This window comes from Salminus brasiliensis, chromosome 11, assembly GCF_030463535.1.
Source record: "Salminus brasiliensis chromosome 11, fSalBra1.hap2, whole genome shotgun sequence".
Classification (NCBI taxonomy): domain Eukaryota; kingdom Metazoa; phylum Chordata; class Actinopteri; order Characiformes; family Bryconidae; genus Salminus; species Salminus brasiliensis.
This window is the reverse complement of record NC_132888.1, coordinates 14,638,723-14,666,542: the sequence shown is the minus strand read 5'-3', so window position 1 is coordinate 14,666,542 and position 27,820 is coordinate 14,638,723. Positions and strand designations below refer to the sequence as shown.

The 27,820-nt window shown below is 40.0% G+C and overlaps 2 protein-coding genes across 3 annotated transcripts in view; both read left to right on the top strand.

Annotated features, from left to right (window-relative positions):
* Positions 1-14,102, top strand: part of gpr4 (G protein-coupled receptor 4) — a 30,784-nt gene extending 16,682 nt beyond the window's left edge. For both annotated transcript variants that reach the window (XM_072691885.1, XM_072691886.1), the window contains exon 2: positions 8,334-14,102. In XM_072691885.1, coding sequence (XP_072547986.1) covers positions 8,878-9,975 — 1,098 coding nt within the window. In that variant the 5' untranslated portion in view covers positions 8,334-8,877 and the 3' untranslated portion in view covers positions 9,976-14,102. The remainder of the gene's footprint in view (positions 1-8,333) is intronic.
* Positions 14,103-21,945: 7,843 nt separating this feature from the next.
* Positions 21,946-25,746, top strand: polr1g (RNA polymerase I subunit G). The gene is made up of 3 exons (XM_072691152.1): positions 21,946-22,190; positions 23,956-24,085; positions 24,438-25,746. The coding sequence occupies exons 1-3, from the start codon at positions 22,100-22,102 to the stop codon at positions 25,144-25,146; spliced, it is 930 nt and encodes a 309-aa protein (XP_072547253.1). The 5' UTR covers positions 21,946-22,099; the 3' UTR covers positions 25,147-25,746.
* The last annotated feature ends 2,074 nt before the right edge of the window (positions 25,747-27,820 follow it).

Here is a 27,820-nt window from a genome sequence, read left to right as displayed (position 1 = left end):
AATGTGATGAAAGTATCATGTGTTTTTGTTTTTCTTTGCTTAGAAAAGATTTGCTTAGAAGATTGCAGGCTTGGTTTTTGTATAGTAGGGATTGTTATAGGCATATTAATCACCTGCACTCTGGGATTCATGTTTGAAGTGTCCTGACTTTGTGTAGCATGCCTACAGTCAACTGAACAGTGGAGATGACACACATGGGTGGATACATTAAGGGGTCCATAGTCCAACGTTTAATCCCACAGATCTTTGGCAATGCCTAAAGAATGGTGATAGTGAAATCCAGAAAAAACAGCTTAGGTTGCATGTAATGAAAAGCTGTGTAGAAATTAATAAGCCTTAAACAAATCACCTTTACTCACCCGCTTACACAATCAGCACGGACCTCAGTTCACAGAGGAAAGGATGGTATAATATAATATAATACAATATAATATAATGCTGAGAAGCATAGGTTGCTACATAATTACACTATATTATGAAAAATATGGCTGTGGTTGCTTTGTGAATTCAAGGCATTAATGGAGAATATATTAATTTAATATTGTATCATTATTATCATTATCATTATTAATATTAGCTGCATCTAAACTGTTAAAAAGTCTAATTTCATTTTAATGTCCAATTCTTTACTTTAAGAGCCCATATAAACGTGTTCCTAAAAAAATGTTCAATTATTAGCAAATTGTCTGATTATCTGCAATATTAAAGTTAGGATTAGTTTTGAGGTGAGGTTTTAGTTTTAAGTTAAGTTAAAGAATAAAAGTCTCACAGTTTTCTCACAGAGTTTCAGATGCACCATTGGTCTGTAAGTCATGCAGTGGTTTCCAAAGATACATAAATGTACGAGAATAAAGACGCATTGTCTGCAGATGGACTTTAGCTCGCCTTTTTCAATTACCTTTATCTGCAATGATGTGTTTACTTAAGATAAACTCTCCACCCACATTTGCATATGATCCACCTAAATCAATTATGTAAATTCTCCTTATACTTAGAGATGAACCGTCTTATTTTTATTTTTTTTTTACTCTACCCGATGGTGCCTGTGTAAAACCCATTTGTTTGGTACTCCAGTTTATTTCAGGGGGAAAAACTTCAAGGTGTACAATCATGGAAAATGAGGTTCTAAAGTGGATTGTAAATGGAGGTTCTAAAGTGTATGGTAAGCAGATTGGATGAGAGCCACTGCAAATGCATTGTGCTGAAGCGCTAGCTGAGAGTCAGCAGAGCCTTTGTGTTATGAGGTAAGCTAATCCCCTCTGGCAGCCTAGCACTCCATATTCTGGACAGTGTTGGCCAGGTTTGCAGCAGCCCCCTGTCTCCCTGTACATATTCTCCTTCAGAATGTACTTGTCTCCTTTGTGACTTTTGAAGTCTTAAGAGTTGAGTTTTTAAAATTGAGTTTTAGTAGTGTACCCCATATTTTATGAAGGCCTGAGCATGAAGTTGTGCAGCATTTCTGATGGTACATGTATTGGGTTCTGGTATGTTGTCTACCTGTGTCTCGCTGACCTATGATTATTTTCTTCATATGGATGAGTGTCAAGATCTCGGTGGGATTGGTGATTCCTGGAATGAGGCAGTAGTTAAAATGTTTCTTTTGAGGATATTAGCAAGTTTCCTTCCTTAATGCTTCTTAGTTCTCCTGGTGACGCATGAGGAAGAATCAACCCCAAACTGATTCTTCTCTTTCTTCCCTTTATTTCTTACTCTAAGCTCTATTGTTTGCGTCTGAATCATTTTTCCTGGTTTATACATTCATCTGCTTCCTTTGTTAATTAAATTACTGTATGACTACATATAACATGGCTGTTCAATATGATTCCTATTATTTTAACTTACAATTTTTTGTCATGTGAATTTAGACAGTGTGCTTACTGGCAGTTGTGCCAGCAGAAATAGATTTCATAGTATGCACAAGAACCACCCAGTAAGGTTCCAACGCACGTGCATACAGCTACTCGGCAAGCGAGTGCTAAGCAAGAGAGAGATTCAGCGTTCAGGGTATTTTTTGCATGTTACCAAAACAACAACACCATAAAACTCTTGATTACACGACCACAAGCATTTCAAAGACCAGCCAGCAGGTCTGAAAAACAGCAGCAAAACAATAGGCTGCAATACACGGAATTATTATATACTATATTAAATACATAGCACAGAAATGTGCAGTTAGGTCGACAAAGCAAACAACACACTCCCACATTTAGTAGCATTACCATAAGAACAGTTGCAATATGATACATTACGGCAATGTTTGACCTAGTCACAAAATCAAGACATGCAGAAATGAGACATGACATGACATGAAAGCATGTTTGCTGGATCCGGGCATCCATATCTCAAATTATGATTCTCAGAATAGCAAGCCAATAAAAAGCATGGATTATAAGAAAAAGAAAAAGAACCATTGTTTAACCTAGCTGCTCAACCAAAGGACTGTAACAAGCTCTAGAGTATCAAACAAGCTAGAAATATTACTGTATGAATTTTATGAGAAGATTGAACAGCCAGATGAGACAGTTTGAAGTTTATTTAGAGTTTCCCTGTTTATTTGCTCGCTAACATACAAGATCAGCTAAATCTGACATCACGATTGAGCGACAACACTGTTGAACTTGCAGTGACCTATAGCTAGACATCTAACACCAATCATTAGCATTCAAATGTATTTGCATCATAACCTTGTAAGTGGAGAGTGGACGCAGCCAGAAAAAAATCCAAATATCCAAATACGTCCAACTGATCTGCTGTTGTCACAATTTTATTTTCAAGAAAGAAAGGTTTAAAATTCTAACAGAATCATAAAACAGTTGCAAGGTGCGTACAGGATTCTGGTTTCCAGTGCCAGGGCTTACTGGCAAAGTTATTTTTCACTGCACCAACAAGCAGATTTCTTAGTATAAATACAGTATTCCCTATATTGTGAACTCAAATGTCACGTGCTGTGCAAAATGCAAAGCAAATGACAGGTATTGATATGCTATACTAGGAAAACTGTTAGAAGAACATCTAACAGTACATTGTTTGGTTGATGGCTTCTCTGTGAACTCCAGCCACTGTATAGATTTGTTTAGTTCCACCAGCAGCTCATCTGGTTTTAGAATAACTGAACTAGGTATTAAACAGTACCTGTATGATATGTGGAGGAAAGTGGGAAATTTTATGTGGGATTTTTATAGGCCAGAGTTTTGTAACCTAATCCTTCAAGCCAATGACTGGTTCCAATTCAGCTGAATCAAGCAGATAGTTCCCAAGGACTAAGGGAGCTTTATACACTGCTATAGGTGTATGGAAGGGACCACAGTTTGTTTTTACTAAGCCAGTCTGTATCATGATCTGTTCCTTGGTACAGATACAGATTGCTGCTACATTTTACACCTCAGCAAGTTCTGCTGAGAATACTTTCATTTGACCGCCGTTAGAGCTGTTCTTGTAAATTGCTCATTTTGTTTTAAACATGTAAAGTTTCCTGTTTATGGTGTCACGATGCATAGCCTTCCTGTCTACATCCTCTACCCTGCCTTACTTGTTTCCCTTTGCTTTTTTTGATATTAGACTTTTCAGACATTGACCTCTGGGGTCTCTCCGGTTCTGAGCTGGTTCCAGACAACATTTTTTATTGTGATAGAGGTGTTCCTTTCAGAATTTCTAGAATCTGAAGGAAAGTAGAGAAGATAAATGAATGAAGTTTATTACCTTCTTGTTGGGAGAATAGCGAAGAATAAAATAACTTTTCTGTGGTTAATTCTCAACGTTTCATTGAGAACCATAGAAACTCAAGTCAATTATGTGCTAGGGCTGCACAGTGATTTCGGTATAACAAATTTTTAGATTTGATCGATCAATCTAATATCTGATTGTTTGAATATTTATTGAATATTTATATACTCTCAATACATAATAGCTACACTAAAAAATACTTTTAATTATTATAAAATAAATTATTTTGTAATAGTTTAATGATAAAATAGTGTCATATTTCTCACCGTAACTGTAGAATGTTTTTTATTAAATGCAAAAACCGAATAACATTAAATTAATACCAATGCAGACTTTTTTAAAGGGAACAATCACCACATTTCTCAGTTGAATCCTTCTACATATGTATTTGGTTAATTTTAGACACCTCAGACAGATTAATGGCTTAATTAATTAATTTAAAGCAGATACAACCACTGTTCACCTACTATAAAACTCCATTCAATGGCAAAATACATTGCACATATATTTTACACACTCTGACCAACACATATAAAAGTGTTCTTCATAATAACACTCTTCTTTCTGACACTCTTTGTCATTAAAGACTTTCTCGGAGACTAAAACATCTAAGCTCATACAGGATCTGTGTTTGTGTGTTGTACAGTTTAGTAATGCTGCCACCTTTCTTGTTGTAAGGCAAACAGGCCTGCTGTGTGCACATATTGCAGACATTTATTTCATTTCTGATAAAATTAAAAACAACTGGAGCACTTTGTCCCAACCCCACAAAACCGTTAACCAAAAATGTGTTCCTTTACGAGGAAAAGTGGTTCATTGTTTTTCGCCTTATATTTCTTTAAATTACAGGAAATTAATACTTACAAATCAGTAAGTGGAGAATAAAAGGATAATGCTTAAATCCGTCTGATTTTCACTTCAACAATCACTAGTGAATAAAAACTAAAATAAATGTTGATACTGCATGTACTGACATAAAAAACTGTTTGGTGCATCTACAGAACGTCCCAAACACATCTAACAGGGATCAGATGTGATTTTGGGTGAACTCCCTTTTTAATAACAGAGATCAAACAATGTTGAACGTCAGTGACTCTGTGGAAATGTGTTTATTTCATTTATTAAATATGTTCCCATTTGGAAGCATGTATGAGATATGACCTTCTGAGGACTTCGAACCTTGATCTTTATCGTTATTTATCTCGCCAAATGGGAAGGGAAAATACAGTAATGTTGAGCGTACATTCGCTGAAGTGATCAGGACCAGACAGCTATTCAGCAGCTTTTGCTTTTGACAGTCTCCAAGTCTCCAACAATCTGCTCCCTTCTGTAGTGCAAGCTGTGATCATATCAAAGATTTTCCACTCTGGGTTTTGTTTAGCCAAAAGGTTTTTTTTTTTTTTCATCTAGCTCTTTAAAATGAGAATACAGTATAGTTCAAAATCAGTCGCAGCAATAGGGAAGTAGACCGTAATTCCTGTTCATTTAACTTGAGTTAAGCCAAATGTTGCTGTCGTTTTTGTATGCCAAGATACACCGAGATAAAGCCAAAAGAAAAGTGAGCACACTGAATGAGATCAATAGTAGTTAACCCCCATCTGGTTTATTCTCTGTCACTTAACATATAAATCAAGTGTATCCACTAATCTGCTGTTTGTCACTGCGCGAGTGGCATCTGACCCATCTCTGTTTCTTAAGCTACGCCATGTTGCTGAGGCACGCAGTGGCTGCAAAGCTTTTTCAGGCAAACCTGTTTGTTGTGCTATTTTTTACTGATTGTGATGATAGTGTTTACTGATAAGGTCTGATGTTCCTACTACACATGACTGCAGCCTGAAGGACTCTTCTAAACCAGGCTGTTGGTTGGCCAAGACAGTGTCAAAGGATTGTATTATCCTTCAAAAATAAAAAAGGCATGTAAAGCTGCACGTGGTGTACTGTGTTTGCCAAGATTATGAGTCATGTGCTCTTTAAAGGCACTCTTTAACTTTAACCCTACGTTAAAGTTTTTTCTCAAATGTCTACATAGTAGGTAAGTGCCTTTGGTCAGGTCAAAATTGCCAATATGCAGTTTTAAAATTTGATTTACAACCCAATGATTTGGCCCTAGAATGAAACAAGCTGTTTTCCTTTTACAATGCGATCATGAATAATTTGATAAGCTCAGCTCTCATTGGCTGGTTTAAAGCAAGGCACTGCAACGGCTCACACAGAATCATGTCTAGTCATGTCTAGTCACAACGCTTGCATGGTCATAGATTTGTTTTTAGCACTGTTGGAATTTTATTATGTAATTATTCAAGCAAACTTACTGAGTTTTACTGGATAGTGTTCCTATGCTGTCGGTGCCATGGTGCGGAAGCTTATCTGGAAGGCTGCTAGGCTAGGGTTAGCTTTTATCCTAGCATGGATATACACTCACCCATGTTTTGGCTTCTTTGACCAGTGGCATTAGGCAAAGCTGCAAGACCTGGTTGCCATCATCTTGGACTAGGGCAAGAATGCTGGTGTATGTACATTTTTGGGTGTAAATATTCATGAGTCAAAACTGTAATGAATTGGTCTGTTTTACGGCCCTCTTTTGTTTATGTAGGATTTGGGTTTGAATGAAGAGACAACATCGTTTGAGGTTCACGATGTCTCACTTTCTAAGTACTAAACTCTCATTATTCAGCTATGCCAAGATAAATATAGACTGTCATTCTTTGGCACCTTTAGAAGACCTTTCTTTAACCTTTAGAAGACACGATTATGGCTGCCGCCCAAAAACAGATGTTGGAATCACTTGTTGTTCATGAAATCAAGCAGAGATGTTCTGTCAGTGATTTCCAAAGTCAACACCAAGTCTTATTGGATGTGTTTTTTTGGGTCCAAATTGGGTCCAAATTTAGCCCAAACTAACCCAAACTAGTATTTCATTTATATCAATGTATATCAACATCTTTTGCAGATATTTTCCATTTGTCAATAGAAGATAACATTTTTATTGTATTTTGAATTTGATGAAAATAATCATCTTGTTTTGCAGAAAAACATCCTTTATCCTTACCTCCTGGATGGACAAAAACAGCCAATCTAAATTTATCGATTCAGGATGTGAATCAAATATTAATACAATTAATTTCATAAATCACTATGTAGTTAAATATGTAATCACAAAAACGACATCTAAGGGTTAAGAGTTGTGAACAATGTGGCAATGTAAACTCTGCATTCAGCTGTTCTTGTATCCTCCCAGGTGGGCTCTATTGCAACATACAGTGTTTATTCATCCCACATTCTGACTTGACAGATTGTTCATTCCTACGGTTTAAGTCAGAATTTAAAATGGAATTTTGCAGACTGTGCTGAATCCCCACGTTGGTGACCTAATTAAAATCAGATGTACTGTAGCATATAAAATTCCTGCTCCTCATCTGTACGCACAAACCAAAGGAAAGTCTGCATGTAGTGAATGAACAGCCACCTTTCCTGGAAGCCTCTGATTGGATTTAAGGATGTAGACAGAGTCATCAGTGCTAACCATTCCTTTTTATAACTTATGAATATACAATGGCGCTAAAAGAATAAACAAGCAGTGTCATTAATCTTAAAAAAAAAAACTTGTGTTGGGCAGAGTAGCCGTGATCGTAGGCCTGTAATTGAATTTTGGGAAATAGTCCAGTCTGCACACTGGAGTATGCTATTTTTCCTGGAGTGATACATGAATAGTCTTGGTGAAACAATCTCAGGCTTTTGTCTGTGTGTTTGGAGACACAGGAGGATGAAGCTGGTTCTAGTGTGTCTTGTTTACTCGTAAATTCTGGACACCCAACGCTTTATTTTATCTCCTTCGCTCAGCCACTGGCCATTCGAGAGCATGTCTCTGAGGAGATACAAACAGTTCCAGGCAGATAGAGAAGTTGGTTTCAGTCGGCATAGCTGTGTGACAACACAGTGGTTTAACAGCAACACTTCTAATAAGAATGCCTCACGTTATCTCTGAGAGCACTCAGAGAGGCTTTAGATGTTGATATTGAGTGTTAAATAGAGGAGGAACATACTGTATAGTACTTGAGCAGTACTCATCAGAAGGTAGGTAGGTAGGTAGGTAGGTAGGTAGGTAGGTAGTGCTAGGTAGGTTGGTGGTTGAGACACGGAATTAGATTAGCCAGTCAGAGGGAGCGTGATCTGCTGTACCACTTAACCTCTTAATGCAGAAAGGCTTTTTCCACATTAAGGTGTATTATTCAGCAACTACAGGGACTTCTGTACAAACTAGTGGGTAATAGAAGTTTGTAATAACAATTTCCCCCCACCCCCTCTATTTAGTGTGGTAGTGTGCAGTTTTCAGTGGGTGCGATGCATTGGTTGCATGTTATGCAAATCAATGTATTTCCTGTAATTGATGATGTGAACCACAGCTTTATGAATAGAGCATTAGTACTGTACCACACACTTTGAATGGCTGCCCAGTGTGTTTTGACATAATACTGTGTAGTTCATGGACACACAGCTTCATGGGCACATAACATATGTCCTGTACTGTAAAAGTATGAAAATATTCTGGAATGGGATGTTTAACCTGGCAAGTAACTAATATTATCAAACATCTCTCTTTCGCTTTCCAGATGGACATCACTGATGGAGCCAAGCAAAATAAATCAGAGAACAGTGTCCAGTGAAAGCAAGGAGGGAGGAGACCATGCTGTGGAGCCCAGCTGCTGCATGCTGCTAAAGGAGCAGGCTCTTTCTCACTCTCATCTATTCGTCACTCTTAATTTTTCTCAAGGATTAATATCACTTTCACGGTTGAGCCTGGCTATGCTGGAATTACTATAAGTTAGGTCTGCCATCAGCATTTTCGAGTCTCTTGTGGAAAGGTTAAAACAACCAGCCATGAAGTGTGCCAGAGACATATGATGCCATAAGCCCACCATGCTTGAGAGGCATGGGCATGGGCAGTGTTTTCTGTGCCACAGTCAAACACTGAAGACATATGAACAGAAAAAGCAAGGAATGCATCCAGTGGAATTTCCTGTCATTATGGATGGTTACAGTGTTGTTGTGTTTAACCAAAAGTCAATATTCCTCCAAAATACGGCCTGACATGAGACTTTAGAGAGATCAGCAATTTCTTGATTATTATATCAAGTCTAAAAAAGTGAAGGGATCATGTGTAATATGACATTGACCTCCTGCAATGTGGACTCAAACATTGACCAGTTCTTCCAGCCTGTGCTGTACATTATTGTCATCATCCTTGGCTTCCCTACCAACTGTATGGCCCTGTGGGCCGCTTACATGCAGGTGAGGCAAAAGAACGAGCTGGGCATCTACTTAATCAACCTCTCTGTGGCTGACCTTTTGTACATAGCCACATTGCCACTGTGGATTGACTACTTCCTGCAACATGATAACTGGATCCATGGGCCAGGGTCCTGCAAACTCTTTGGCTTCATCTTTTACACCAACATCTACGTCAGCATCGCGTTCCTCTGCTGCATTTCCGTGGATCGCTACTTGGCAGTGGCCCATCCGCTCAAATTTGCCAAGGTGCGCCGCGTCAAGACAGCCACTCTGGTCAGCGCCATCGTTTGGATCATAGAAGTGGTTGCAAACTCGGCCCCGCTGTTCCACGATGAGCTCTTCGAGACCCGTCACAACCGAACCTTCTGCTTCGAGAAGTATCCGATGCAGGATTGGGTGGCAGGCATGAACCTCTACCGAATCTTCCTGGGCTTCTTGGCTCCCTGGTGCTGTATGTTAGCAGCATACAGAGGCATCCTGAAGGCAGTACGTGGCAATGTCTCCACCGAACGGCAAGAAAAAGCCAAGATCAAGAGGCTGGCCCTTAGCCTCATCCTCATTGTGCTGCTCTGCTTTGCGCCCTACCACGTGCTTCTGCTGTGGCGCAGCGTTCTCTTCCTCAGTAACCCCTGTGACTGTGGGGTGGAGGAGAATCTATTTGCCGCGTACCACGTGTCACTCGCGCTCACCAGCCTCAACTGTGTAGCAGATCCAATCCTATACTGCTTTGTCAATGAAGGAGCCCGCAACGACGTGGGCCGTGCACTAGCTGCCCTGATGAGACTCTTCCATCGTGGGCAAACCACAGAAACACTGATGGGTGGTTCCATCACCGTGGAAACCCCTCTGGCCACCAAGAAGCCAGACCTCTATGGAGAGGTCAAGACGAATTCCTATAAAAATGACATTGAGGTGCTGAAAGAGGAGTGCCTTCAGATGACCAAACTTAGTGTTAAAAAGTAACCTTGTAAAGTGACACTCTGCGTAATGTAGGCACACTTTGCTATGAGAACTTCAGGGACTGTGCGCCTCAGGTTTTTCCCCAAACACAGATTCCGTCAGCAATGCCTGTCATAGATTAAAGTGTTGGTGTTAAACCTGCACTTTTTGAATGTGATAATTTGCAGATGATACTGTTTTCTCCCTCCAAAAATGATTTAATTGTACTTTCTCTTACTACTGTGATGATTCAGTTCTTGTTAGAAGCGTTTTTCTTTATTTATTTGTATCTTATGCCACAGTGAAGCTCAACACAAATACAAATGGGCCAAAATTATGTAAGACCACAATGGCAGAGCTATACCTTTTTATAATGAAGTGCTACGTTTAACTGGTTAGACACAACTTTTGTTACATTCTCTAAAACAGTTTATACTGCAAACCTCACAGTGGTAGAAATAAAATATACCTTCAGAACAGGGGTTCCTGCACAGTTTTGTGGTTTTCCCACTAGGCCGTTATTTTTATTATTAGTAGCTGTGTTAATGCAGGGAATTCAGCCTTTAGGAAGTTTAGTCTTCAGTACCACACCCCTGATTTTGAACCAACTGGTCCCTGGGGATCCTCACATAGTCCAGGTTTTTGCTCCAGCTCAACAATCACTACAATAGGGAAAATGTGATCGTCTGGGAGTCCCTGAGGGCCGTTTAGAGATCGGCTACTTTAGAATAGAAATCAGCCTCTGACCATGTATATTGTTTTTTTGTTTTGATTCCCACTGTTTCATAAGCATCCCATTTTTGTTGGTCATTTTTTCATATTGAAGAGGGTATTATGCATTGGCTATGAGGGTTATAAATATTGTGTTTTACTGTAAACAGATTAATAAAACTTTTTACAGAAGTGAATAATGATTTGCATTTCCAAAGCATTAAATGTAGTAAGCTAAGTGATGTGTCTTTATTGTGAAGCAAGGACATGAACCATGGCATAGTATTGCAGTTCTGTGGCACTGATGCAACTCTGAATGTGTAAGAGTTGTAAGATATTCATTTGCTTATGAAACAAGAGATAAAGGTTTATGGATGTCAGCGATCTCGTGGCGTAATTTTGCAAATTTACTAGTGTTTTGGGGTTTGCAGAAACTGTTTTGGGAATGTGACGCTGGTCCAAGAACTGTGGAGATCTGTAATAAAACAGAGTAAGTGAAAGGTGAAGCCAGTGCTGATATTCAGAGACATGTTATTAACAGTTGTTAAACTACAAGTGTCACGTTATTGTCTGTAGTTTGTCTGAGTGTGTTCACAGCCACCCTAAAATTGAAATGTGTCCAGACCATGAAATGTGTCCATGTGTCTTTGCACGTTTACTTTTGTTTGAGACCTCCACTGTTAATTCTGAATGTCTTATATCAGCTATAGGTCTACTACTCAACCATCCCTTTTATGCCAAACTGAAATAAATTACATCTGTCCAGCCATTCGTTAGACTGCCCATGGCTCCTACTTCTACTGCAAGCTTCCTTTTGTCTTATCAAAAATAGAAAAGACATTATCCCACAGTGACTTGCAGCTTTACACGTCTGTTTTCCTTGTCTAAATGATGGAAAGACATTGTAATAATTAAGGCAAAATCTAGACTACAAAATGCAGTAGCTCTAGCTGTTGAAAGCCTAGTTCTGTGAAAAATGAACTGCACACATTTTCCTCCTGTGGTTTCTGACACTGTGCTGCTGACAAAAATGGACAAGAGTAGCTAAAAACCACAGTAATTCTGCTACTGCAGTCATCATTAAAAGTGGCATTTTGTGTTGAATAGGCATTGCCATTCTGAAGCCTGAAACTACATCAGAAAGACTGTTTGACAAACCGACTCAGTTAGTTAAAAAGTAGCTATAAGATACAGTGAGGTTAGATTATCAGTCTTACATTCGCAAATAAAATAATTTAACCCCCACTTTAGATTAGGTTTATTGGCACCATGTACAAACTTTCAGCTGTTTGTAATAAACCAATCAAACAAGAACAGTTTAAATAGCTAAACACAACTAATATAATGTAATATCATATTAAGAATATATAAGTGGTTTCTCCAAATTCAACACAAAATGCCACTTTTAATGACGACTGCAGTAGCAGAATTACTCCACCCCTTCATGACAAGTGTCTTTAGTAAAGCACCCTTTTGCTGTTATGACCTGCTGCAGATGTGATGCATAGACAGACACCAGCTAGAGGTGTATGGGCACAGAGACCTTCAGCGATTAGCATGCGTCTTACTGCGCGAACTGAAACCTCTGTGTCTGCTGCCACCAAATCTTGCTACAGGTCTTTTGCAGTCACCCAAGGTTTTTTTTTTACCACCTGCCTCCTGAAAAATCTGAATAGCTGGTGATAGCTGGTGATAGCTTCCTCTTTCTGCTACATCCAGGTAGTGTAGCCAGTGTTGCTGTAACTTTGAACTTGGGAACTCTGCTTCCAACCGTATCGGTAGGAACATCCAGTGCCTTTGCTCTCTTTTTACCTCATTTTCTGTGTTTGTGAAAGACAGTAATCTCTTCTCTCTTGATTCTCTTGACCATATTTCTAACATGCAGTCAAACGTCACAGTCAACAACAGTCAGTCGAGGTACTTGATGTGTTGTTGTTTTTTTCAAGCACACCTGATGCAGCTAATAAAGCCCTTTGACATCTGACTTGCAAATATGTGCTCTTAGGAGGGATTCTATTCAGGGTGTTGAATATTCGGAGACTGCAGTCGTCATTAAAAGTGGCATTTTGTGTTGAATGTGGAGAAAACACTTGTTCTATTAGTTGTGTTGCGCTATTTAAATTGGTTGTGTTTGATTGATTAAAAATTTGTACATTTTGCTAAGAAACCTCACTTGCAATGGGGGGGTTGAATAATTCTGATTGTAACTGTATGGCTTCCATTAAAGTTTGTGTTCAGACGGTGAGGCGGATTTGATCTGCTCGTCAGAGGCTTTTACATAAACTTAAAGAGTTCATTCCAGGGGGATGTGTCATTAAAGCTGAAGAGGGACATACAGATACAAAGTTCTGAAATCCATGGAAACATTTCAGCGATTCCTCTTTTGCTCAAAGTGTTACGTTGACTGTATAACTTTGTTATGTTATTGTTATACAACCTTATATTAAAGTAAAAACTTTATAATAACTAAGCAGTGCATAATAGGAGCACTTTCACCAGCGCTCGCAGACTTTTGGATCCACTCTATGTCTTGAATAATCAACTACATTTGTGGAGAAGTCGAGGATTTGCCTAAATTGCCATGGATCTTTCATTTCCGTGCCATGGACACCAATGAACAGAAGGAATTGAACTCTAGGGACCTTGTTGTGTAGTATAAATTAGGTGCAGGTGTTAGTCACAAGGCTGTCTCGCCACTCGGGCTCCAAAGTTGTTTGCCTTCATGGTTGTACATTACCAGTATCCTGTCAGCATGGCTCACATCATTATGCACTCTTGATCAATAGTATTCTCAAGGTGTCACCCCTCAGTAGTGCTTCGATGTGCTTTGATGATGGAGGAGGACATGGTTCCTTATGGCATGCCTTCAGCTCATTCAGTGAACTATTTATAACTCTGGCCAGTTCCAGCCTTTTACTGGCTAATTGACATGCACACCACGTCCAGGCCGACTCCTGACCCGTTTGTCCTCAGACAAACCACATGAGCACTTGGGGCTGGTGGTCTATGTGTCATGTTTCACCTGATTGAAACAGAATAGTCTGCATGTTGTGACTGTATCTGGTCACCCCAGTACAGTGAGGTGACCCATTGACCTAAAGGGAGCAAGGTGACACGGCCCTTACCTAAAATGGCACATTCCCCGGACATGCTGTCACATGAACTATTTGCTGTTATTTTGAGAAGAAGAAGCAGATGGTAACTGAGGTAGACAATATTTAATGGTATATGGTAATGCATCCGTCGTGCAGCCCATAAACAGGGTTTGGTGTGTGTAGTATCTAGAAGATTAGTCAGTGGATTCTTGCGTCATGCTGACAGGAAGGTGTCTGTTTCCAAGTCATAAATAATGGGTTTATAAATTATTGATAATTCCTGTCACTGGCTAAATGGGGTTATTTATTCTCTGCAGTATAAATAAAAACATTATGTAAGTGTGATTTGTAGTGGTTTTCTTTAAATGCAAGGCCACTGTCATTCTGTCTGTTATAAACCATATATCAAATTACTGTAGTATCTATAAAGTGTCATACTTTATCACTGGTTCATAAGTTGTCACATTTAAAATCAACAAAAGCCAAAGCAAACTTTGGAAGGCACCCTATGAACAATTGCTGCTGAATCGATGTGGAAATCACGTGAATGAGTTTCATATCAACATTGATTTGATGACCAAATGTTTGCTGGGCATGGCCAAGCCGGTTAATCATTAGAGCTCTCTGCAGGAAGGACCAAAACAGTGCCACAGCCATGCCATAAGCTATGAGGTTACTCGCAGACAGCAAGCAAATATTTCCCTACATTTCCCTTGTTTTACAATTGTGAATATTTGTTGGATCAGTCCTAAAAAGTCACATAGGTTTTTGATTGATGATCATCTGTTAAAGGAACAGGGTTTTTTTAACACAGGTGGAGGCTGGTGATTGGCTGAAGAACGGTGATGCAATATTAGAGTCTCCTGGCAGAACTTTCGCTAGAGCTTTCATTTCACATGATGTTAACACAGCACTCATAGGTGCCAACTTAGGGTTGATTATATTCAGTGGTTGGAAAGCAGAATGGATTTTACACTTAAGGGACATTATGGCAACAGGAAACACAGAGTTGCCAGATGATACCTCAATTTAATGCATTATTTTTTGAGGTACTTTCCTCATTTACTTTGGCCCTTAATTTCAGACAGAAGAAAATGGTGGGGAAAAGTTTGCACCCTAAGAACATATTCACATATACAGATAGAAGGAGCAGAGCAGCAGATTTGATTATATGTTGTAGATTGACTGAATGTTCTAAAAATGGTTTTAAATGTCCTAACATTTGTTGTCATAATGTCTGTAATTGTATCAGTGAGTAACCTGTTAAGACTACTCAGTATTGATTATCCTGTAACAATGGCCTATGTCACAGTCTGGGATGTATGTTAGACAGTAACTGAACTGGTCAATTCCCAGAGTCTATGTTGGATGCAGGTGAAATGGTCAGGCCTGAAGACCTGAGCCTTTGTCAAGAGCTAAACTGTTATGACCAGATGACTGCAGAGCACCTCCAAAACAGCATAATAATGGTCACAAGAAAATACATCACAACACAAAGTGCAGTGTCCCCACCTGTCCTTACTGTCCACCATCAGCCTACAATAGACACACAAACATCTGAACTGGACCTCGGAGCAATAGAAGAAGGTCGCCTGGTCTGATGAGATCACTGATCACTGATGACAGGAGTTTCATCTGCCTCGCAGAGTGAGCTGCTTTGGCGGCACGAAGTATAAATACCAGCATATTAGGCAGGTGGCAGGTGTGAGACAAAAGTATTGGTACCCCTGCTCATTCATTGATTCTTCCACAATCAAATATATTAAAAAAAGACTTTGTCCTGCTTTTGCTGATGTGATCTGTACTGTCCACGGAAGGCATTCTACTAGATTTGGGAATTTGAGCATTGCTGTGAGGATTTAAATGCAATTACCAACAAAGTGTTTAGTGAGGTCAGGATGTTGAATGATCACCACCCCACCTCATCTAGTGGTTGGTGTGGCGCAACAGATTCCTGGTCTGGGTGACTATGCTGCGCTACACCAATAAGAGTCCTTGGGCAAGACTCCTAACACTACATTGGCCTACCTCTGTAATACGAGTACCCTTGTAAGTCACTCTGGATAAGAGCGTTAGCTAAATGCTGTAAATGTGAAATGTAATCCAAGAAGTACTGAATAGAGCACCATAATTCCAGAGAACACAGTTCCACTTCTCCACAGTTAAATTCTGGGGGGGTTTAATTGCCCTCTAGCCCATACCTGGCATTAGGCATGGTGCCAAAAAGTTCATGTTTATCTTCTCCACAGAGTCCTATTCTATTCTATTAGCAATACTTCTCCACTATCAGTGTTTAAACTTACCTTAACGTAGCTGAATGCATTAATTAGAATGGGGTGTCCACAAATATTTGGACATATAGTGTATATATATTCATCAACAGTCATTCAATTAGAACATACACTTTCTTTGTATAACCCAAGTCGGCACCCATGCCTACATTAACCTACTTTCCATGAACTAGGACAGGACCCGTGTTATGGCTTCGATGGTTTGAACAGATGATGTGAATAGCACTACAGGGAGGTACATAAATCAATCACGATAATAACCTATATTCATATAATTTGGGCATTACAAGCCCTCCTGTGTTGATTGCACATACAATCCATCAAAGACTTTTTCCGTGCAGTGGCATTTACACACACTGGCATCTTTTATATAGAACACACTAACCCCAAAGTCAGGCAGAACTAAGAGCATAATCATCATTGAATTTATAATGAGAAAATTGACTGTGATTCATCTTCATTGACGTCAGAGGAGTACGAAAAGGAACAGTTCTGAGTCAGTTTCTGTAATTCTCCAGGTTGAGTTGAGTTCTATTGTATAAACAGTATGCTATATACACAGCTGTTTCCTACTCAGTGTATTTGTGGCAATGCTGTAATCTGGGGAAAATGCATCACTGTGTGAAAATGTTTTCTTTCCTCGTTATGCTTCACCAACCAAGAACTATAGCCATAATTAGTCTCTGTGCATGCTGAACAATGCTTAAAGTGGTATTTTGGGAGGCTACTTTTTCAGTGCAGTGTTTTCAGTCATAAAGGCAATGGGTTGTGGTCCTGTCTTTGTCTGTTTGACTGTTTTCACACTTATGGTTACAGCACATCACATCTGTTCACTTCCAAACAGTCCAAGCCAGTGAAAACCTCAAAAAAACTGCAAAACAAGCCTCATTTAATAATATGAAGACACTCTGTTACTCAGACTGTCCACACCTTTGTGACGGGCACAGATGGAATTTGGCTTCTGCATTTATCCCATCTGTGCAGTGAACACATACACACATACACACAGTGGACAGTGAGCACACGTGCCCGGAGCGGTGGGCAGCCATTGCTGCGGCACACGGGGAGCAGAGAGGGTAAAGAGCCTTGCTCAAGGGCCCAACAGTGGCAGCTTGCTGAGCCCAGGTATCGAACCCACAACCCTGTCATCAATAGCCCTGTAGCCCAATAACCACTGAGCCACCACTGCCCCTATCTTAGGATGTATCCACACTATATCACCAGATGGCCAGCAAACTGAGATGCATACCTTATTGCTGAACTGTCATCAGCTGCTTTCAACAGAAGGCAATAAGAGGTGTGTCTAGAGTCTATCAGAATGAAATGTTTATACCCGTACCTGTTTATAACATGACCCACATTTTGAGTGATGCCATTGAAAAACTACTTTCTGACAACATGTTACTGTAAATTGAACTGAATATAACAACAATATAATGGAAATGTGTAAGAATTAAGAACTTTAAGGTTTATTAAGGAAGAACGTTAAAGGTATGTGATGTGAAGATTCTTTACTAATATAAAGGTTTTCACATTCACGCATTCATCTCTCTATATAATATAATATAATTCTTTATGGAACCAAAAACAGTTCAATTTATTGTATCGCTCAAAGACCCATTTGAAGCACATTTCTTTTTGCAAACTGAATAACATAAAGGCAATGTAAATGATGAATGTCTTAGAATCTATTTATCTTTGCAATTTGTGTTTTTTGCTTGTAAAAAAAAATCCCTTAGAATAAATACAAGCAAGCAATAATGCTGTAAAATATAATAAAAAAAAAATCACATTTCAAAAGGAAGTTGCTTTCTTGTTAAAAACTACTGAAAAGTAATATTTCATGGTTGTTATACTCCTCACAGATACTCCCAATGTTCATCACAAAGAAAGCTATTGATTTGGAGAAGCTGATTTATTTACCATGAGAAAAAACTACAATGTGGATATTGAGGCTTCAGTTACCAAAATACAATGTTCAACTGGCCTTTCCAATTTTTATAATTTTATAAATAATAATAATTTACACTGCCATACCGTTCAGTTTGCTCACAGTGTTACAGACTAATTGAACAACCACAAATTTAAACCAATCATTAAATCAATGTTAAACTGACCGTCTGATAGTTACAAACTGCTCTAAATCAGGAGAGAGAAGCTAGCAGGATCACGATCTGCTCACCACAGAACAAATTTAAGTCTGGCTGATTGACTGAAAGCCCACTTATGAACGTTCAGAGGAGTGATTCAGATCGAGTGACTGCTCCTGAAACGAGAGAAAGCTGAAATGAAAGTTTTCCCCATGCTTTTGGATCTGTAGCCCACTCGCTAAGAGCTAGACTATTGACAGATATTGACTAACTGCTGAGCTACCAGCACAAGTGTTGACAATGAAAACTCAGCAAAGTTGAGCGACTGGTGCTGGGAGTAACAGAAAGGTGAAACAAGGCCGGTTCTGCTGTGTTTGTCGCTGGGTATTTGATAGCTGGCTGATATTTGGCTTTGATAGCTAGCTAGCCACACCACAGCACAGACCATGTTCCAGCTAACTGAGGCACAAATCACACATTTAGAGGATGAAGCCTCAAAATCTAAGAGCACAACACTGAGTGAATGGTCTACAAATGAATGAAAGAACGCAGTGACATACATAAAATAATACTTATTATCCATCCAGTCATCCTCTGACCCGGTTCTTTCTGGTTGGGGTGGCAGTGGGTCTGGAACTTACCCGGAATTATTAGGCGCTAAGCAGGAATTCCCCCCTGGATACATTGCGGAGCTACCAAACACATTCTCTACCATCTATGGTCAATTTAGCATAGCCAATTCATGTACCATATGTGTTTTTGGGAGGTGGGAGGAAACCAGAGTACCCGGAGGAAACCTGACACACCAAAGTCAACACAATGGAGACCAGAACGAGGATCGAACCCACAACCTCATGCCTCTGGAGCTGTGTGGCACACACTACCTGCAGTGGCACCGTGCCACCCCAATATTTACTGGATTAAAATGATTTTATGAATTATTTTAATAGTAATGTTTTTTTCTGAGCAAAGAAACTGTGACTGCCCAGATAAACAGTGTGTGAATTATATATATATTTTTTATTTTCCTTGCCTTTTGTGCAGTACTGCGTGGGACAAACGAGCCAGCAGTGAAACAATTCATGTGGAAACCCAGCAAATGTGATTATGATTATAGGGTTAAAGTGCAGAATGTCAGCCTTGATTTGAGGGAACTGACATCACATCATCCCTTTTAATACAGTATAAAGTCTTTATAGAATGCAGATGTAAAAAGCCCTGAATTAAAGCTCTTTAATTAAATCTAAAATATCTAATTAAATTAAACACTCTGTACTTTTATTACTGGAATACAGAACCCCTGGACACTGTCCAACTACTGAAATGACTACGCAATTTAAGTTCCCTTAAGATCTGTGTAAAACAGATAAAGTTACCCATTTTTTTAATGGCAATCATATGCCATTAAACTTACCAATATGCCAACTTACTCAGATGACCAGGATTCATTTGTGCTCTGTTGCACACTAGCGACTGCGCTGTGAGGGCTGCTGTGGAAACGTGTAGACTGATTATACATTCACACTTGCATCTTTCTCTAATTAGCAAAGGGAGTTTTGAGGGCTCTTTAAAAGGAAGGTGCTGGAATCACACCCCGGGGGTTGTCTGGATTACTGCTGATGTCACAGTGTTTGCTGGGGGTCCAGTGTGAGACATTGGGTCAGCAGAAGGGTGCGCTCCCAGCTGACTGGCCTTCTGTGGGCCTGCTGGGAGGGGGGGATGTGGTTAAATTTCCCATGTTCCCATCTCCGTTGGGAAAAAACTCTGAAAGTGCTCCAACACTTGAGTTGAGGAATGACACAAGATAAGTTCATGCATATGGAACGGACTTTAACAAGCCAGGCCCCTCCTTGATTTCACACACACAAGACCAAACATTCCTGTAATGTTCTTTTAGCATCACTTCTTAAGCAGAATATCCATACATCTGTACAATGTAAAGGTTGTGGATACACATGAATTAATTAACCTTGTGTGACACTCTAACTTTAATCAACAACATTAGCATTGGATGATCAGGATATTGCCTGTCTGTCTGTCAAATGGATGTGTTAAGGGTTGATTTAGGAGAATGAGTCAGGAGGATATCTGCAGCATAAGCTATACAACCATCTACACAGATAATGTGGCTATGAATAGCACATAGTAAACACTATAGTCATGCAGGAAAACTAATAATCTTTAAAATGTATAAAATGCTAACAAATGTATTATATGTTTACTTTTTATATTATTTATTTAGCAAATTCCCACTTTTCCCAATGTATTCTACAACGGAAAGGGAAAGGAAGCACTCCCCTCATAATATTAGGTCAATTCAGTTTAAGCTTCAGTCATTTTCTGTTGTTTTAAACTACACATCATGTCAACCATCATAAGCGACCACTTCCATTTTTTTATTATTATTTTTGTTTTTTTGTTTTTGCAACTGCAAATATTCCATACAGCCTGGAGGAAGCCTCTGTAGATGTGAACATATGGATCTTGACAGTGAGGGCACTGAGTTTTAGGGAGGTCCCTCTCCAATTACATAATGATTCTACTGTACATGCTGCATGGTGAGTTTTCCCACAGTATCATACCAGAGATGAACTTGGGAAAATAAACACTGTAGGGTAAGAGAATACCATCTACGTGATGCAGCGGCCTGGTGTCTGTGTCAGCTGCTCCCATGCATTTACATCCAGTATACACAACAGTACCCTACTAATATCAACATGAAGGCAACTTCTTATGCTAAATCCATTTACAACCTATGTGAGAGTCAGGAATGTAATCAAGGTCACTCCAAGGATTTTTTTTCCTGGGATATTTTCTAGCTGTATATTTTAGCTTTCCGTGTTCTGCAAGGGTATATTTTTATGTCTACAACAGTGTTGAGTGTTGTGGGTTTTTTTCCATTTCATTTGCTTTGCTGATCAAAACATTTTGACATGTGGGGGGATTCTGTGGTATATAAAGATTTCTTTTAGTACGAATTTCCATTGACCAGATTTAGAGACCTAAAAAAAAAGCCTTACAGCGCCCTCTAGTGGATGACATTAAAAAGCGCTTTGGGTTGGCAAATAGCGGTAACATAATAAAACGAATAAGACGAAGTGTTTGGAAATTGCTTAAATAAAAAATAAATAAATAAAAGAAAATGTTACCATACTGTCTGTACAAGAACGATGCTGTCGAAATAGGTCCGGTGTTACACCGAAATCTGTGAACGCAGAATTGTGTGACCATAGAGGGCGCTGTTTCGTGATGCCTGCGCCATACGCGTTTTAGCTTCTCGCTGTTAGTGCTATCACCCTCATAAATGGCTGTCCTGTAATATTGTCTGCTATCTACTAATTAAAATGATTACATCCTGCTTCACATCCATAACATTGTACAGCACTTTTTCATTATGCTACAATGCTTGCTGAAATTTGTGCACCACCACACACACTTTGTATTGTGTTTTTCTGTCTGTAAATGATATGTACATTTCCTGGATATTGTATATACATATATAATTGTCTGTGAACTCGATGTATATTATCCGTATACTGCTACACCATTAGAGGGAGACCATGCGTGCGTGTCAACATACTTAGGTAATAAATCTGTGTATTGAGCGTGTGGACGATGTTTTATTGTATTGTGTTTTGTTAAGACTTATATGTGTTATTTCTATACAGTAGATAATGTTTATGCTTCTTTGTGTTTTCATCTTTTATAATGAGCACAGCGAAAAGCTACAGTGCGCCCGGGTCCGTAGTCTGCGTACGGCGCTTCTGTGAAACAGCGCCCTCTACGGTCTCAAAATTCGGCGTTCGCAGATTTTGGTGTAACACCAGTTTATGTCCCACACGTGGTTGTCGTGCTTCACATGAGAGGAGAGGAGAGGAGCTGAGTGTTCACGGATTTCGGTCTGGAGAAAGGCTGATTACACCTCCTCACAGTTCGTGTAACACGCGGTTGCAGGGTCACTATGTCGCATGCTGTGTCTTCGTCCGACAGCGAGGACGATGGTCGAGGAGGCAGTACAACACCGCAGAAATCACAGGAGCAGAGCAAGAGAGGTGAAAACTGGCTAAGCTAAATGATAACACTGTCATTCACTGTTAACTGGTCAGCTAGCTAGCACCTGCCTTTAGTGTCAGCTAACACTATTAACATTTACTGCTAACCAGCAAGCTAGCACCCACCCTTAGTGCTAACTGACCAACTATCTGACACTGTTTACCTTTATTGCTAACCGGCTAACTATTGCTTACCTTTAGTCCAAACTAACCCACTAGCACTTGGCTACCTTAGTAGTAGTTTAGTGTTTAGCTAACACGATTTACATTTACTGCTAACTAACCAGCTAGCACTTACCCTTAGAGCTAACTAACCAGCTAGCACTTACCCTTAGAGCTAACTAACCAGCTAGCACTTACCCTTAGAGCTAACTAACCAGCTAGCACTTACCTTTAGAGCTAACTAACCAGCTAGCACTTACCCTTAGAGCTAACTAACCAGCTAGCACTTACCCTTAGAGCTAACTAACCAGCTAGCACTTACCTTTAGAGCTAACTAACAGCTAACACTGCTTACATTTACTGCTAACTAACCAGCTAGCACTTACCCTTAGAGCTAACTAACCAGCTAGCACTTACCCTTAGAGCTAACTAACCAGCTAACACTGCTTACATTTACTGCTAACTAACCAGCTAGCACTTACCCTTAGAGCTAACTAACCAGCTAGCACTTACCCTTAGAGCTAACTAACCAGCTAACACTTACCCTTAGAGCTAACTAACCAGCTAACACGATTTACATTTACTGCTAACTAACCAGCTAGCACTTACCCTTAGAGCTAACTAACCAGCTAGCACTTACCCTTAGCGCTAACTAACCAGCTAGCACTTACCTTTAGAGCTAACTAACCAGCTAACACTTACCCTTAGAGCTAACTAACCAGCTAGCACTGCTTACATTTACTGCTAACTAACCAACTAGCACTTACCTTTAGAGCTAACTAACCAGCTAGCACTTACCCTTAGAGCTAACTAACCAGCTAGCACTTACCCTTAGAGCTAACTAACCAGCTAACACTGCTTATATGTACTACTGACCGGCCAGATAGCACTTACCTTTAGTCCCAACTAACCAGCTAACACTGCTTATATGTACTGCTGACCGGCCAGATAGCACTTAGGTTACCTTTAGTGCCAGCTAACAAGCTCCCTCTGTTTACGTTTACAGATGACTAGGGATGGGTAGTCTGACAATATTTAGTCATACTGTGGTAAATGTTGTTATTGTGATGTACAATATGCTTTTCTAAGCATATGGCGGATATCATCAGTGTATAAAGAACTGACCAACTGCACATGTCATTAGAAAGAGTGTGCCAAGTATGGGATAGTAATTGAATAGCAGGATCTACTGCTACTGATGTGTTTTGTCTGTGTCAAAATATTGCAATAAATATTGCAATCATGACAATTATTTTAATGTTGTGAAATTTTATTTTTATCATATTACCGACCTCTGCTGCTAACTGACCAGCAACCCCTGTTAACCTTTATTGAAAGTTAGTAGCTGATTCTTTAACCTGTATTTCAGACTAGTTAACATTATATACCCATAATGTTCTTGAACATTATTTTAAATAAGCACAATATTACTAACTCTCTTTAATGATTTCCTTTTATTTAAAAGCCCGTATTACTTAGTTTGTATTACCTATTACTTTCTCCGTATGTATGTGAGAGTCACAGTATAATTAGAGTATTTGTACTTTTTAAGGTTGTCTTCTTCTGAGTGGTCCTGTCTCATTGAACTTGCATGTCTTTGCAGTTTCGAAGTACCAGTGCCCTCCAGATTTTGTCTCTTATGAATACAGTTCCGGTACAAATTCTCTCCTGGATAGGAGTGACCACACAGAGCTGTGGCTTATTAAAGCTCCAGCTCGCTTTGATCCAGAAAAGTGAGTAAAGGAACCAAGTAGGGGATAATTATTGTTCCCATAATTCTAAGTTAAAGTTGTTTTGCAAAAATAATCAACAAATGTTTGCCCAATACAAACTGCTAAAGTGCTACAAGCTGTCAGTCAAGAAATCATAGTGACATATGTGGTAGATTTTATTTATAAAGTTTGGGAATTTTATGTATAACATATGATAATCAAGTTCTGCTTACATTAATTGCTGTTAAATGATTATTGTACATATTCTGTGTAATTACTTTATTTACTTTATTGATTTTGAGATTGATTGTTTGCTGTCTAAATTGATATGTTTCAGATTAGTTGAGTTAATTGTTGTTGTTTTTTTTTTAAGCCTTGCCGGTTTGAAAGTGTCTTTATCAGGCCTGGAAATGATCCAGTCTACTGCTGGTGAAGCACCTCAGATCTACAGCGTTCTGGGTAGTGGAGCTGGGCCTGCAGACCTCCGTGTTCTGACCTCCAGCTCTAAAAAAGACCAAGATGTGCCTTTCTCTGCTTCAGGGTTTGCTGGTCTTCTCAGCATATCAGAAAGCTATGGGGACTGCAGTGGGAATCAGGGCCCCATTGCAATTCCTGCAGCTCCTGCTCCATCCATCCCTCCAGGCCTCAGACAGCGCTTCCAACCTTTCGGTAGCTCTACACTTGCACGTACGGTGGAGGATACAGCCTCAGCTTCTCCCTCGCCTTCCAAGAGAGCATGGCTAAATCCGGAAGAGAGCGGAGAACAGACAAAGAAGAAGAAAAAGAAGAAAAGAGAGAAACACAGCATAGAAGAGAGCGCTGAAGTTGCGCATATTAAGCAAGAAGTAGTATCTTTTGAGTCTGGTGAACTGCAGACTCCAGAGCCAGCAGAAGAAGAAGGCATGGTGGAGAAAAGGAAGAAAAAGAAGGTGAAGAAAGAGAAGGAGCGAGGGGACAGGCTGCATGAGGTGGCAGCTGATATCAGTGCCGCGCTGAAAGAGGAACCAACAGACATTTTATATGGGGAAACTGATAGTCCAGCAAAAAAGAAAAAGAAAAAAAAGAAAACTCATGATGAGTAGAGGTTTACTGGCGTGGATCATTACATAATGTGGGGGTAGACTGTATGACAAAGTATCTAGACCTTCTAATTAGGGAATTCAGCTACTTGAAGGTGCCGCCATTGCTGATACAGGCATTCGGTTATGCACACGCAGCTTGTACAATCTCTATCGAAAATCATTGGTAATAGGATTGGACTCTGAAGGAGCTACGTATCAGCCTAAGGTCATCAGTGCTGAGCTTTGTTCCTCCAGGATTTTTGTTATTATAAATCATCCAATGTCAGTCCGGGAGCTTGTTATTTTTTTCATGGCTGATTGAAGCCATATCCATGCACCAATATTCCAACAGCTAGTCTAAAGCTTTCTCAGAAGAGTAGAGATGGTTACTGCAGCAATGGGGGGACAAATGCCATACTATTACCTCAGATGACCATGTTTCTGAAAACTTATGGATTTATTGTGTATCCACTGTAATTTTACACATTTTTAAAATCTGTACAAAGTGCAGACATTACGGTGGAATATATTGCGTAATGTTCCTCAACGAGCGTGATGAAGTTGTCTGTATTTAATGTGCCTCTCCTGAACCTTCATTTTAAAAGCTATCCAAATCAAAAATCTGTTCATCTTCTTTGATTGCACTAGCTGCACATGTGCAAATGGCAGGGGCTGATGTGATATTGGCCTGATCAATCAACCACTGGTGCTGCATTTCTGCAGTTGTGCGAGTGTGCAGCCAGGTGGCGATGGTGCTCACTTGTACAGCTCCCTCCACTGGCAGGATAAGCCCCAGGTTTGCAGCAAGTTCTGCACTGAGGTATGGCCATGTTTTCTAATGAGCACTGAGCATCTCTGACGCCTCCTGCTTTAATACGTTTGCTCCCAGCCTCTGCCCACATACGGCTAGTCCTCAGCTATTGACCATGTCCTATATTACTCAAGCAGTTTTTAATGGTCCATAAAATTTCCCCTTCTTATTTATTTGTATAATTTTTTTATATGCTGAATGAGGTTGATAATGCGTAAACCTCTGATTCTGTGGATAAGTGCCCAACACAGGAAAATGGGTTCTCTTATAATGATATATAATAATTCTTCTGTAGTAAAAGCCTAGTGGTGTTGCATTGAAGCTGGTGCAAATTATGCCTATGCTGGTATTGTACATTTAGTTCAAATAGCATCTTAGTGCAATTTTGCCATTTGGGCTTCTGTCTGGCTCTGATCATTTTTGGTCATTATTCTGCATCAGAAAGTGACCATGTTATTCACACACATCCCATTGCCTCACTTGGGGTAATTACACTGGTTTCATATGAAAGTAAAAGAAAGACAGTTTATCATTAGCAATGATTGCGGAGCCTGAGGGTAGAGCCACACAGAAGCCGGTAGGGTGGCAGCCGAACAGAATCGGAGAGCAGGTTTTCCTCAACGCTTTCCCCACCGCGCTCCATCAATAATGTGGTTTGATTTTTGGGGGAGATGCGGGTGTACCATAGGCGCTGTTGTGTGAGATGCTGGAGCTCTGCTTGCTGTCTGGCAAGGCAGATAAATAATTGAATGCAGTCTGAAGTTTGGGAGCAACGTGTCCAGACTGCAGAGTAGAAGGCTTGAGCCCCGTGTGCCCCAACTGATGCAAATGATAAGGTTTTTTTATTTTTTTTTTTTTTGGGGGGGGGGGGGGGGGTGTGTAATGAATTTTTACAGCCAATCTCATTTGTGCACCAGTCCTCCCTCTCCCTCTCTTTCCCCCTCCTCCCCCTTCTCTCTTTCACTGCAGCAATCCTTCCTTGCTCTATGCTGTAAAGCGCTCTCTCTCTCTCTCTCTCTCTCTCTCTCTCTCTCTCTCTCTCTCTCTCTCTCTCTCTCTCATCGGCCTGCGGCATTGGGGGCGGTTGCCATGGCAACGTGGACTTGCCAAGGACCACGGAACGCCACAGCAATGGAATTGCATTCAGCACGCATTGATATGTGCAAACGTTCCTTCACTAAATCATAAATGAAACAAGGGCGTTTTTTCAGGCAGAGCAGAAAACACCACATTTCTATATTTTCTGCATCTTCTCTTCCACTGTGCAGCGTGTAATGGTGAATGATGATCACGGTGTTGTTGGTATAAAATCATACGTCATTTAAGATTGAAGTCGTCTTTATGGCGTTTGTGTGCTACAGAGTTTGGATTTTAGTGTTTCCGATGGAAAAGAAGAGCGGAATATTGGCAAGTAAAGGCGCCTTCCCAAGTGGTTCCACTCGCCGCACCAGCAACTTGATTGCATACTAATGGCCTGACACGGCACACCCGGCCTGCCCCTATTCACAAAGCTCTCACTTGAGCTGCCTCTGCAGGAACTGAAGCAGAACAAACTGAACACAAGGAGAACATCTCAATGTCATCCAAAACAATGCATTTCTTAGTTTTTCCGTTCAGGTTTCACCTTCTTTTTGTATTTTCTTGTGGCTAATTTCATGATCAGGCCTTGAAAAGAACTTGGTGCCCTTCCTATTCCATAACCCAGAGCTGCATTGTGGTTTTGTTCCAGTTGAAGGTGGAAAGGGGGGGGGAGGGGGGCCCGATGCTACTGTTGCTATGCGCTTACAGACAAGTCAAGTCCAACATATGTTATGAAAGCAGCCCCTTTTCAGCCAGTCTCCATGACAACCACAATGCCATTTTTTGCCCCATTGTTGCTTTGCC